This window comes from Rissa tridactyla, chromosome 8 (genome assembly GCF_028500815.1).
Source record: "Rissa tridactyla isolate bRisTri1 chromosome 8, bRisTri1.patW.cur.20221130, whole genome shotgun sequence".
In the NCBI taxonomy this organism is placed as follows: Eukaryota; Metazoa; Chordata; class Aves; order Charadriiformes; family Laridae; genus Rissa; species Rissa tridactyla.
The window spans coordinates 10,594,463-10,608,299 of record NC_071473.1 but is presented as its reverse complement, the minus strand read 5'-3'; the positions used below and the strand labels follow the sequence as shown (position 1 = coordinate 10,608,299).

The following is a 13,837-nucleotide window of genomic DNA, read 5'->3' as shown; positions in this document are numbered from 1 at the left end:
TCAGAATTCCTTTAAAGATTTCTGTGTATGTGAAAGAAGTATTACCAGGCCAAAAAAAGAGCTTTAGTTATTGGACCTGAGGGAGAGGGTAAAGCAGAGGGGATCTCAAACTAGCATTTCCTTTGAGAGAGAGGTGTCTCTTTGCACTTCTGAACAGTGCAGTCAATTTAGTGACATGTTCATTCTGTAATACTTAAATGATCTATTTTTTTTCCTCCATCGCTGCATGTTCAGGTGCCAGTGAAACATAAGGGAAACAGGAAATGGCAGTTGTAAATGAAGGGTGCAGATGTGCTTGAAAGGTGTTGTGCTAGTAAGGTTGCTGTAGTGTTACCATTGGGATCAGAGGTTTGGGCAGCATGTGACAGGTAAATCAAAGCACACCAGGTTGACTATAAAGCGGAGACTGACCGTCAATGAATTAGCTTTAAAAAACAGCAAACCCCAGGACGAAGGCAATAGGTGAATGAATCTGATCAAGGAGACTGCTTTGAAGTTGAAGGTGAGGTAAATCTTAGAGCAGTACTTAGCAGGAAGTCAGATGGGAAGGGCTGGACGTGCCACATGATCCTATTGCTGATGGTGCTTAATGCTGAGGGATTTCATAGTCGAAATAACTGTTAAAAGAAAAAAAATATCCATGGTCCTCATTGTTTTCAGAGAAAACTGCCTGAACAAGATATTGCCCAAGGATCTTACATTGCGTTACCACTGACGCTGCTTCTGTTGTTGGCTGGTTACAACCACGATAAGGTAGGTCATGGAGTTTTTTGTCTTATCCAAATATTATTGTCCTATCAATGAATACTGTGTACTGTGTTAAGTGAGGGTTTGTTGAGGTGGTTATGCAGGCAGAGATGCAGTCAGCAGTCACCTTATGTTACACATTTTAAGAAAAGCCACAATTTACACAAGTTTTTGGGCAATTACCTTCCTTTAAAAAAAATTAGCATGGGGGTGAGTTCCCGTGCTGTTTCTGAATTTTGTCTTCTCATTTGATGGCTCTGGGAAAAAAATGCAATGTATCATAATTCAAATTCATATTTAAATAGCCAGACCCAGTTATAATAGGAATGAAAATAATTATTTTATTGGCTTCAGGAACAATCAGACTGGAAAAAAACCTAGCAGGTCATTGAGTCTGGTTTCTTTAGCTTTACTCCCTCCCTTGTGAAAAGGTCTCAAGAGGAATATAACTACCTACTATGTAACCCCCTCTGTTAACAAGCCGTGCTCTTCTAGTCTTCTCTGATATGACTGGATTTCTGTTTTGCTGATAAGAGAAATTTGTCTGTACAGTTTGATTTCCTCTTAAACGTGGGTAAGAGCACAGAATATGGGATTCTCCAGGATTTTCTACAATGTCACTGAAAGTGTCTCTGCTGAAAATAGCGGTCATTGTCAAGACTTAGGACTCAAACTGCTGTTCTTGGCTAGATGACTGCAGGAAAAAATGTTACTGACAATCATTTTATTTTTTGATTATCAGAAATTCCCAGAAGTTTGGTTTGATTCCTTCCCAAGATTTGCTGACATTTTCTGATCTCTTTGTAGATGTGCCATTTATGCGATAGAATCTATTTGTTTGGGGATACATAGGTCTAAAGAATGTTACCATTTAGACCTTACATTTCATTGTAATCACAAGCTGCTTCCCCCCTTTATTTTTTTTTTTTTTGCCCAGCTTATTCCCTTATTGCTACAGCTGACAACACGACTGCAAGGAGTACGTGCTCTTGGACAGACAGGTTCTGACATGGGTGGCTCAGAGGACGCAAAGAGACAAACGAAAAAACAGAAGACAAGACGGACGTGAGATAAAAGGAATGATTGCATGAAGTGGTGCGCTGTCAAACTGGAGCCTGAGGAGGCAAAGCCACTAAAATGCATTTTTGTTGAATTTGCAAACTTTACATTTTTGTTGTTGCTACGTGAGTGCCGTTTGTCACACTAGCTCCATTTTGGTTGTAAATTTTCTATGGAGTCTGTGTTGTAAAGTAATGAAATGAATGCCTCTGTTGTCTCACTGTGAGTGCATCTCCCATACTTGAAGACCATTAATGAATTTTTTTTTCTCTTCAGTGAAACAGGTCATGCTGTCTTCCCTAATGATTTGTAAAAGCAGTGGTAATAGACTGCTTGACTCCACTTTCAGTCTCTAGATTTTGGGATCATTTTCCCTTACCTTTTGAAATACCCATTTACAGAAGTAGCACATAAGGGTTTTACTAAATCGGTGGTGCCTGAAACAAAGTTTTGGGGGACATACATGAGCTGGTGAATTATGTCTTTGGCACTTCCAGTTCAGCAGCTTGATTGAAGAGTCTGTCATCTGCACAGCTGTGATTTCAGTTCTTACCCAATGATTATGTTATCTTTGATTAAAATCAGGTTTTTGCCTGATGAAGACAAATTCTTAATGTCAGGTAAGGCTAGTTGTTAATGTCAGGTAGGTTCTGTTGATCCTACTGCAAAAGCAGTGTATAAATTTCAGTTTCATATACAGTGTGATCTCTTTAGTCCTCCAGCATTCCTGAATGGCTCCAGCTGGTTGTACTGTTTTTTCCAAAGCTGTACTGTGTTGTCAGTGATACCCGTGTGGCTGTCACATCTCCTGCTTGGCCCATGTGCAGCCTTTTTGCCACTTGATTGATTTATTTATTTTTTTACTTTACTTTAAGAAATACGAGCTTTTCAAAATCTTCAATGTGTACAGTCCTGATAATGTAGTCTGTAATAAATAACTGTTTCTTACAGACTATCTTTCGATTCTTGTTTGAAGCAGACAGTTGGACATACACAGTTTAAATGTTAATGGGGCTTTTTATTGACAAATAGTATAAAGGTTAATAGAGCTTTTGAAAGATGCACATAAATGCCTACAAATATTGCAAAGACATTGGTACTGCCAGTAAGTGGCAATGTTTCTCTTTTATAGTACTTGAAATAAAGTCCCTTAACATTTAAATATTTAAGCTTACAAACCCCACCATTCTTAGAAATTTAGATGCTAAAGGTTTTATGCTATTTTTTTGGGGTTTTGCATTAGTTTGGGCCTAAATAATTAAAACCTAATTCGGTGATCATTCTCTCTCTCTGAGGGAAATTCTATCAAGATCATAATAAAAATGAAGAATGTCAAAAAAACATATACGTAGGAAGTTTGAGATGAAGCTCTAATAAAATATCATGCTCTCTACTTAATGACCTTGAATTTTATATTGCTGTGATGAAATATATGGGGAAAAAACAAAGTGTTGTAAGACTTATAATAAATTGTATATTTTCAATATATCTTTATTTTAAGCTGGTGAATGTAATGAAAGGCATTGCTACTTTGGGGGAATGTATGAGGAAGAAATGCACGTGTCCATGTGCCTTGAGGGGACTACCAGATATTCTGACCTCTGAACTGTGGGACTTGCTCTGATGATTGACCTTAAACATTGAAAATGCTGTTAATAAAAAGAGAAATTAAAAAAAAAAGAAATAAAAAAAATCAATGCTTGCTAATTTAATGCTTGCCTCTGAACCTAGGGCTTGCCCATTGTCTCTTCTTAAAATTTTCTTTTCTTTGCGCCTTCTGCAACACATCGGTGGTCTGCTTGCTTCCAGCCCTGTGTTTGAGGTTTATTCTGCTTTTGAAGTGTTTATTCCGCTTTTGAAGTGTTTATTCCTAACAAAAACTATAGCTTGCCGTTTCTCACTTGGCAGAGAAGTCATGGTGCTCTGTGAGAACACAGGCAAAACTAATGCATGAGATAAATAATTTTCTAAAGCAGAGCTGACATACTAAATGTCAAGAAATGAGTATCTCCAATTATATTTAGAAACCAATAATCAGACACAGGGACACAAGCAGAAAAATCAGTGATGCGGTCTCTCAAATCCCCAGAGCCACATGCGTACAGCGAGGGTAGTCTGAGGTCTGTGCACACTAGCCATGAACAGTCTGACCGGGGCACAGCAAGGGAATATTTGTATGAACATGGTGGTCTGCATGGGCAAACTCCTCCTGCTCAGCCCAGGTACCCGGGTGGTACCTGGCACCTCTGGAACCTGCAGAGCCCTTCACCCACAGCCCTGGGGCGGTGACAGCTCTGCCTTGTTGGTATGATAGAGCATGTAGCTCTGGAGGCTCTCCTTCAGACAGCGTTACAGTGCTTTTCAGTGCAGAAATGGTGAATTCGCTTTAGGATTACCTTCCGTACTCTTCTGAGTTGAATATTTAGGTATCATTTGCTCTGCATATCTAAGGTTTGCAATTGATTTTTTTGCTCTTAAAACCAAGGCTTCAGTACCAATTGGACTGGCCTTTTCAGTATTTCCTGTTGAAAATGTCAGTTAAAGCTGTTTGTTGCATTTTTAATTGATTTATGTTAATACAGTGACTAAATGCAGAATGGGACTAACATTTAGGTGTTAGTCTACTAGAAAACATTCAAGGCTCCGTGTTTACTATGTTTTGCAGGCACAATAGTGAAAGAGTGATTAATTCATTTGCTTGGTGAACTAAATATGGACAAATGGCTGAATTCTGCTGGAAATGAGAGTAACGCCCTCTGGATAAAGGTGACATTGCATGTTACTTGATTTTTCTATTGAAAGCAACGATGAATATTACATATATTTGGTTGGCTCATCAGTGATGCACAGAATTCTATTGTTTAAGAATGAAATGGATCATTAGTATTGAATTTTACAATTTCTTTATAGATGGTTCAGCTTAGTTTCTAAAGCATCATCTTTATTAGATGGCTGTGAGACTCCAAGAATAAGTGTTTTTGATGCATAAGCAACAATGTTGTTAAATAAAGATACAGCAATTTAAAAAAACAATGTGCTTAAAAGCAAGAAAACAAATACTTAAAGCAGAGAAATACGTGTTCTCAGCAAGGGTGGAGAAGCACAGGTTTCTTAATAGTCTTAAATTTATTTTTAAAATCTAAATTTCAGTATTTGCTGAGTTGCACTCTAATGTGAGAGTTGTATGAATCAGACTCTTGGGGCTAAGTGTTCATTTGTTTTTCATAATTATGAACATGTAGGGGTAAAATGATAATGTAGTGTGAGATTGGGTCTGTAGATCTCTGGGGCTGCACAGGGGCTGAAGTACCCAACATGCCAGCCAGCTCAGTGCTTCCCTTCCTACGGAGGATGGGATTGCAGGAGGAAATCTCTAAAATGAATGTCACTGCAGAATTATCAGCACATAAAATGTGCTGATACACTGACCAAGGCTCCCAGCCTCCTACCAGGTTACTTTTTACACAGCAGACTAGCTGTGGTCCTTGCCAACTTCTCTAACTCACCAAAGAAAGAAAGAGAGTAAAGAAAATTAATTCACTCAAGGCTGACAGCAAACATGCTATCCGTACTGATATGGCAGTTCAATACTATGGTGCTAACCTTAGATATTTTGCTTTCTATCAACAAATATGTCTATACGGTGAAAATTAGAAGGCAATGCTGTGGACCTTCAGCATCACCCATCTGGGATCACAACTTGATTCCTACTGCTGTTCTTCCTTGTGTGAGCTTTGTTCTTCAGAAGCTCAAAGTGCAACTGTAGAATTAGCGATTTTAATAAGTGATGAGTACCCTTCTCAACCCTGTGCTGAGGAAACGTGGACTAAACACTGAGGCTTTTGAAGGTAAGATGGCTTTGAAAATCCTACTAGACATCTAAGTAACTGACTTGTCCAGAAAAGCTGAGGTTGAATGTGGAATTGAACCTCGAGATGACTGATGTCTAATTTTCCTCCTATTCAGTATTCCCTACTTTGTATGGTATCTGTATTTCTATTTTTTTCCAGTCTGAAAGTAATTTAAATTGGGCTTCTTGCAAAGCTAGATGCAATAAAATGAGTGATGTAGAAAAGGCCTGAAAGGCAGCAAATTTCCTGAGCTGAGCACAACAGCACTGGCTCAAATCGCACCAAGCAGTGGGTTCATGTTATGTGTGGTAAGACATTTTTTTCCTTGCAGATAGATTGGTGGCTTTAGAAAATCTCTGAACCTCTCTGAAAATCCAGTAAATCTATTTCTGTTGTATTATCAACTAATGCCAGAACTCTGTAATTTATTTTTTTTTACTTTTAAAAGAACACCAATGAGTTTGGTCGCTGTCATTCAGTCATTTATTTAAACCTGGAACAGGCCCATACGTCCTTGTACAAATGAAGAGCAGCTCTACACTAATTAGCATTCCCTGAGCCTTCATGGATTATTATTAGCAAGTGCAGCTTTTTCCCCTTGAATGTTTTACAGAGCTTTTGTGAGCTTTTTACATCAGCTAGCTTGTCCTTTCAATTTTCTATTATACCTTTTGTAATTGCTTTCTGTCTATATTTGATATGTTGTTGCTTTACGCCAGTAACTTCCATCATCACTTTTAACTGTTCGCTATTACTGGCATCAACATGATTGCATTATTTACTCTGTTTGCTTTAAATATCACTTTTTCCTTGGTCTCCCCCCTCCTCTCTCACCATCTTTCTGGGAATATTTGAGTTTAGTAACATGATGCTGTCTGAAGTCTTATTTGTTACCTTCATAGCCTAAGACCATGATTACTTTAAGCCCAATGATATATTATTGTAAGGCACTAAACACCCACCAGACCATTATTGAATTTATCATATCTAAGAGCTCAATAAACAGGGAAAGATAAACCTGGTTTTTACTGCCTGTGGAAGTCAGCAGGTTGATTCCTCCTTTAATTCTCATTTTTGTCAACACTAGAATAATTAAATCCCCATCACAAAAACTCTAGTTTCTTCACAGGTCTCTAATCACACTGACTATCTACACTTTTTTCCTTTTTTTAAAGCATAGGGTTGTGGTAAACTGTCAACAAATTCCCACTCCAAGCTTTCCTACTCTTGGGCACAAAAGAAACTAACAGGGGCTTAAGTAAAACACATGCAAAGGAACTATTTTGTAGCTATGGTCTCTGGTGTTAGCTGCATTAAAGTGGTTTCTAGAGCAGTGATTAGGGAGCATGTTCATGAGCTCCATTCTCTACCGTAGGGCTTGCTCCTTCCAGAAAGAGGGGATGGGATGCTGCCCAGGCCCTCCTCTCCCCTTTCTTCAATACCTGCGGTGTGTGACAGACGTGGATGATGTCTCTTAGCAGATGAAATCAAGAGTCCATGAAGTGCTCACCTGCCCAGGCCTTGTTTGTTTTCTGCTATGCAGCTGGGCCTGACAAAATTTAACCTGTGACTCCCAGCCCATCTGAAATCACCCCCTCTGTCACTAGGGGAGCAAAGCCCTTTATGTGCAGAGAGAAAAAATATTTTGTTTTGATAAGCATGGAAATTGGATGCAAACCTGCATACATTTAAATCAGAAATGGTTTCTCTTCTATTCTGCTCTCCTGCTGTAGGTACTATTATCCTGGAGAGGCTTGGTGCAATTGTGGAGTACAACAGACTTTCTGTCATTTTTTCTGGCATAAGGGAAGGAAAGACCAATTTTAACTAGTAAGTATCAGCTCCGAAACAAGCTCTGTAAGGATTGTGAGCTTGTATTAATACGGATTCACGCAGCTATGTGTGCTCGTACAAAGCTCAGCCCAGCAGTGATGTCTCAAGTCATGGTGAGCGGATGTGGAATTGGTGATACACAGTAAAGTCGGAACTTCACGAAGTAAACAAGTTTTAAAAAACGTGTTCCCGTGTTGCTTTTCATGTTTATTGCTGTATAAATCTTATCTCTGTTTGTGTTTATATTTTTACTTCTCTCCTCAGTAAATGTTTACTTGCCTCTCTGTGGTCCATGTGTGAGAACGGAGTAAGTGACACTGTGGCGGTTCTGAGCAGCGAGCACTGGCTGAAGGATGGGAAATTAGACCATGAATTTCACTTTTTATAGTATGGATGGACTTTGTGAAGTGATGATTTTGCTTTCAATGCTTTTTATTTCTGGTGAGTGCCAGGGTACAATATGACCAAAAAGAGATGTTGCTGCTTTGGGAATTAACTTTCACTTTTGTGTGTAACTTCCAGCCCTACGAGCCAGCACTTAGGTTCACGGAGGTTCAGATCCTGGGCTGAGACCCACATGTAGGGAGCAGTTCAGGTATTGTGGAAAAGACAAAACAAATTTATTTTCTCCCTTTCCACACGGCACATTACAGAACTACAGCACTGCAGAAGGGAGAAATAGACATACTACTGCTAATAATTATGTGAAATAACAACAAATACCCACAGATCTTGGGGGAGGATGGGGTGATTAATATCACCAGTACTGAATCTGATTTGCATGTACATCACAAAACCCTACATAAAAACACAAGAGATTTATCCTGTAGTTCATTAAACATGGATATTCAATAAATTTAATGACTTAATCTTGAGTGCAGGAATTTGTCCTTAGACAAATTAGACAGCTAGCTTATCCTTATTTGCTCACTTCCCCCCCCCCCCTCATTATAAGAGTAAGGTGCTTCTAGAACATGGTTAGCCCAGGGGCGATCGTCACCTTAGCTGGGTGCTCTGCTGTCCCACACTGACATTTTCCTAATCTTACATTGACTTCTTATGACGCTTTGTCCAGTTTGCCCAAATCAGGGAAGTTTTGCCATGTGTTACAGCTGGAGAGCCGTACGTTTCAGCATTCCTGACTGACAGCTCACAAAGCAAGGTGGAAGTCATTGCAAAGGCCCTGGGGAGTGGGATGCTGAGGCAGGATGCTGCAGCAACACTCACAGACACTTCAGTGGCAAGTCAGGTTGTCTGCCTCCTAATCCTGCCAGAGCCACTTCTCAGAGCGGGAGTTGGGGGGAATCTATGCTTTGAAAATCAAGCAGTAGGAGCTACAATGAGAATATAATATTCATTATAAAATGAAAATCTCTGCTTCTGGTCCTTTAAACCTGCTACCACCTCTCCCTGCTGTGTCTTAAATATATAGAACAGATGATGATTTCATAAATGCTTTTCCTGCATCGACTGCCACAATGGCACCGGGTAGTCAAACACCTATTACCAGGCTGCAAGCATGAACCCTCTGGAAGACTGAGACTATGCCCCAGCAAAATGTTTGTTGTGTAGGTCCAGGCTCAGATGTGGACTTGTGTGTAAATATAGCTTCAGTATTTAGGTATGTTTCTGTTGCACTTTACTATGTAGACAGATTTTCTACAGCAAAAAATGCAAAATACTGAAAAAGCTCAGCTTTTCAATAAAGATGGCCTACACAGTTAGAAGGCTTCCTCTTTGTTATAGTCTTCAGTCATTTACATATCAGCTGAATAAATATGGAAAGGAAGTGACAGAGAAGATAAAAGACAATGCAAACATATTTGGCTATTTAGCTTTAATTCCTCATTGTGCTGGGTAACTTTTCTTTTCTCCGTCAAACTAATTAGCAAAAAACTCCATCCATAAAGCTCTGCCTGAGCTTATTGCTAGGTCAATGAGCCTCTGTTCTTTCTGGTAGTAAATGCTGTCTGTGATTATTGCATTCATTAATTTTTATATAGGAAATAATACCTCTGCCTTGATCTGTGTAAACACATAGATTTCTGTTCCAAATCAAACTTCCTCCGTACTGTGTGCTGTTGCTGGGAGGGAAGCAGAGAGCTAATACAGTGTCAAATCAAGTTAAAGAATGCAATTTCATAAAAATAACCAATGGTAGTTAGTGCTTATTATATTATGCAAGGTAAACTGGGGCAGACAAGTTGCATTGATTACATATTGGGTGATTCGTAACTCTGAAAACGAAACACTCGGTATGTCCTGACTGCAGACATGGATGTGCTCTTAGACAGCTGATCTCTCTTCTCTACACTCAAGGTAACAGCATTAGATGAGGCTGGACAATGATCTGCATTCACTGGTCATAACCTTACTGTTCAGATTGTTGTAGATCCTCCCCATAGTGATGATGTTGGTAGTCTGGAAGATGAAGCCTCGGTGTGAACATTGCAATGCTGAGCACTAGGTAAAATCAAGGGCAATTCAAAGAGAACTCCTCTCTCTGACCTGCACAAAGACAGCGAGGTCCAGAATGGGAAGAGTTAGCTCCTGCCATAAATGGAGCCAGAAGTCCTCTGCTAACCTGGTTTTGATTATCAAGCGGGCCATAAGGAGAGAGGTGCTGATGTGAAGCAATTCTCTCCAAATCAAGCTGGGCAATTACTGTAGGAATACCACCATTATTATGCAACCTTCCTTCCTCTGAAATATCCCACCAAGAGGCCATGAGATCCAGTGACTCCATCTTTCCCAGCTGTGTTTCCCAGAGGTTGAGAGCTTCTGTGTGATGCAGAAAAGGCAGCAATGATTCAAGTGAGAGACACTTCTCCTGCTGGCTTTTCTGATATGATACCCTTAGATCAGACGACTTTTGCTACCTCCCATCTGCTGATCCTGTGGCCCCAGTGCAGAATTGTCCCACAAAGTCATCAATACTGACTTTTCTGTAGCATGTTTCACGCTCTAGTGTTAGCCAACTCACAAATTACATTTTGCTCTTATGTGGAGAGAGAGGAGCCTAATTCCATATCTTCCTGTCTCGTCAGGTTCCTTTTGTTCAGCCACTAGAGACATCTCTGAGCTGTTACCTGTGAACTACGCCTTCCAGCTCCTTTGTGAATTTGCTTACAACTCTGCAGAATCTTTCTGATCTCCCTTGGTTTGTGTGCTTTTTTCTTTGATTGTTTAAGCCACTATCTCTCAGGTATCCAAACTCCATCTCTAGTTCTGCATCCCAACAAAGAGGAAGTCAGGCAAAAATTCCAGGAGGCCTGCATGGATGAACAAAGAGCACCTGGACAAACTCAAACAGAAAAAGGAAGCCTACAGAGTGTGGAACCAAGGACAGGCAGCCTGGGAGGAATACAGAGAATTTGTTTGAGCAGCCAGGGATCAGGTTAGGAAAGCTAAAGCCCAGATAGAGTTAAATTTGACCAGGGACATCAAGGGCATCAAGAAAAGCTTCTACAGATACATCGGTGATAAAAGGAAGATTAAGGAAAATGTGGTTTCTCTCTGGAAGGAAACGGAAGGCCTGGTTACCTGGGATATGGAAAAGACTGAGGTACTCGATGACTTTTTCGCCTCAGTCTTCACTGGTAAGGGCTCTAGCCACACCGCCCAAGTCACAGAAGGCAAAGGCAGGGACTAGGAGAACGAAGAGCCACCCACTGTAGGAGAAGACCAGGTTCAATACCATCTGAGGAACTGGAAGGTGCACAAATCCACGGAACCTGATGAGATACATCCATGGGTTCTGAGGGAACTGGCAGATGAAGTTGCTAAGCCACTATCCATCATATTTGAGAAGTCATGGCAGTCCAGTGAAGTTCCCACTGACTAGAAAAGAGGAAACATAAAAAAAAAGATGATAAAGCTCTCCTGAGCGTTTGACAACTTACTTCCTTAAAGTAAAGCTTAAATATTTTCCTTATGAACGCTTTTTAGGTGTATTGTATCAGTTTTGTTCTCCATATCACAAGAGGAGAAGAGCAACAGATGTGTTTCTCTGTTTTCTTCAGGGTCTTGCAAATCTTGCTTGGGGATATTTGTTAGTTTCTGGTTTCTTCTAATTTCCTTCTGTTTGAAAGAATAAGATATAATATAGTGAAGCCATCTGCATATTTGTACTTCTCAGATGAGGATCGTTTCATTTGCAAGGAGCTTAATGGAATTCTGAAAAATCAGATTTGTTTATCATTTTAGGAAATGGGATAGCATTTCTACTTAAAAAATAATTACTAGAATATAGCACATTTGTGAGACCTTGAGCGGGTCGAGAAGAAAACCCCCACGTTCTCCTGAGAGCTATTGGTCCCTTTGCCATTTGTAAAACCGACTCTAAAATGATAGCTTTAGTGATTAAAGACTGAAAGAAAGAGGTTTCAGAATAACCAATGGATTCTCCAGCATATGTTAATATATTCTGTTTGGAAAGGTTACTTCCATTTATATTCCAGATGAAAATACTTTGTGACTTTATGGCATGTAATCACATTTTTTCTACAGAAGCTAAGTACTCTGGTTAACATAGGAAATAAGCATCTAAAAAAATTGTTATGGATTAAATTAATAAGGAACTGTTGATTTCAATAAAAACCCCTTTGAAAGACTGGAAAGAAAGAAACATACTGATAGAGTCCATTTTTTCTCTTAAATATTTTTTTTCATTTTGTTACATCATATATATAGTAAATTTCATTCTATAATGGTAAAAATAAAAAATGGAACAAGAATTTTTAATTTTATAAAAATAGGTTTGTATTTTCCCAAAAAACTTTGGGAAATTTACTTTTACTGGATTTTTTTTTTTTTTTGCATGTTGTAACAGCAAGAAATCTGAAATCTTTCTCCTGGAAATGAAACTTGTATATTCAAATGGCTCCAGCCAGAGCATTCCGAATGTTTTGCAGTGAGCCAAGACTCTTCTTGAAAGCTCATATTTCTGCAGGCCAGCTGTCTAATCTGAGAAATTCAGGTGGATGTGTGATACACCTGGCATTCCCGGCAGGCTGTGAGGTCCTTCATCTATGTCTTTGCCATTGTGAGAAACAAGCTTCTCTCCCTGCAGAAATTTGCTGCCTCATCTTTCACCCTGATCAGGGGAAATCTATCAGTAAGGTAAATTAGGTCCAAGCAGGGAAGAATTTTCCATATCCTTAAAGTGGTTTGGAGCTTGGAAATTTTTTCGTTTCATTTTCAAGTTAGGGCATAAATAAGGCCTTCCTCAGTTTTTCCCTGAAATATTTTCCACTACTTTATACCCAGTCCCACCTTTGCCAGTTGAAGCACTCATTTGGAGAGCAGGAAATCATTCAGATCCCTGTCACTCCTCCCTGCTAGTCTGGGTGAAGGGGATTTCAACATCTTAAGAAGGTGTTTTAAACACAAAGCTAGGAGACATAGCGATCTGGGCTGTGAATTTGCTGCTGCAGTGTTAAACTCAGCACAGGAAAACCTGAATAAATAAATCAGGGATGTTAACGTCACAGCACCCGGGTTAAAAAGCTACCAGCCCTGAAGGGAACTATTTTTAGTGAGCTCTGATGTCTCTGCAATGCACTGCAGTCAGGTGGCTGTAAGCGTCCCCTCAGCTGATGACAATAAAGATGTTCTGCAGATGCTGATGGCAATAATCCCACGTAGTATTTGGAGTTGGGAGTAGGACAAGCAAAACCCAAATCTCTGAATAGTCCGACCTCTTGGAACCACGAGGATGTTTTAACCAGGGAAAGAGATAAATAGCCAGATAGATTTATCACAGCTCCTAATGTGTAAAGTACCACACAGGCTATTACTTAGAGCTTGGGTGCTAGTAGCCTTCTGAGAAATCGTGACACAGTGTGTGCAGTGCATGTGGTGTTAGCGGGACTATCTAACTGCCAGTCCAGTCTTGCAAAGTAGGAGAGGGCCTTTGCCTGCTCTGCAGTATTTCTTTTGCAGCATCACTAGGTTCATGTAAACTCCTGAAAGCAGAGAGATCTGTTACAGGATGTGCTCTTTCCCCTCTGCAGAATAAATATGAGTCCCAATTCATACGTACCAGTAAATGCCTCCTGGGCTGGTCAGCAGCATGCACATAAAGAGGAGCAATATACCTTCCCTGTTTCAGAAAAGTTTCCCTCATTATTGATGAATATCTCAGGGGACCATCACCTGTGCCCTCCTTTTCCCCAGTTTTCAGGAGGGGAAAGCTCTGCTTATTAGTGAGATGAAGCGTGCCTGTGGGCTGGTATAAAAGGCCCAGCCCACAGGCAGGTGAAGCCTAGATTTAGGATCAACTTGTGAGAGAGGGAGCCTGGGAGGAAGGACTGATGCAATTTGGGAACTACAAGCATAGCTGAGGG

The 13,837-nt window shown here is 40.0% G+C and overlaps 1 protein-coding gene across 2 annotated transcripts in view; it reads left to right on the top strand.

Annotated features, from left to right (window-relative positions):
• LOC128913343 (BOS complex subunit NOMO1) overlaps positions 1-3,486 on the top strand; it is a 29,448-nt gene extending 25,962 nt beyond the window's left edge. For both annotated transcript variants that reach the window (XM_054210701.1, XM_054210702.1), the window contains 2 exons: positions 661-753; positions 1,685-3,486. In XM_054210701.1, coding sequence (XP_054066676.1) covers positions 661-753; positions 1,685-1,816 — 225 coding nt within the window. In that variant the 3' untranslated portion in view covers positions 1,817-3,486. The remainder of the gene's footprint in view (positions 1-660; positions 754-1,684) is intronic.
• The last annotated feature ends 10,351 nt before the right edge of the window (positions 3,487-13,837 follow it).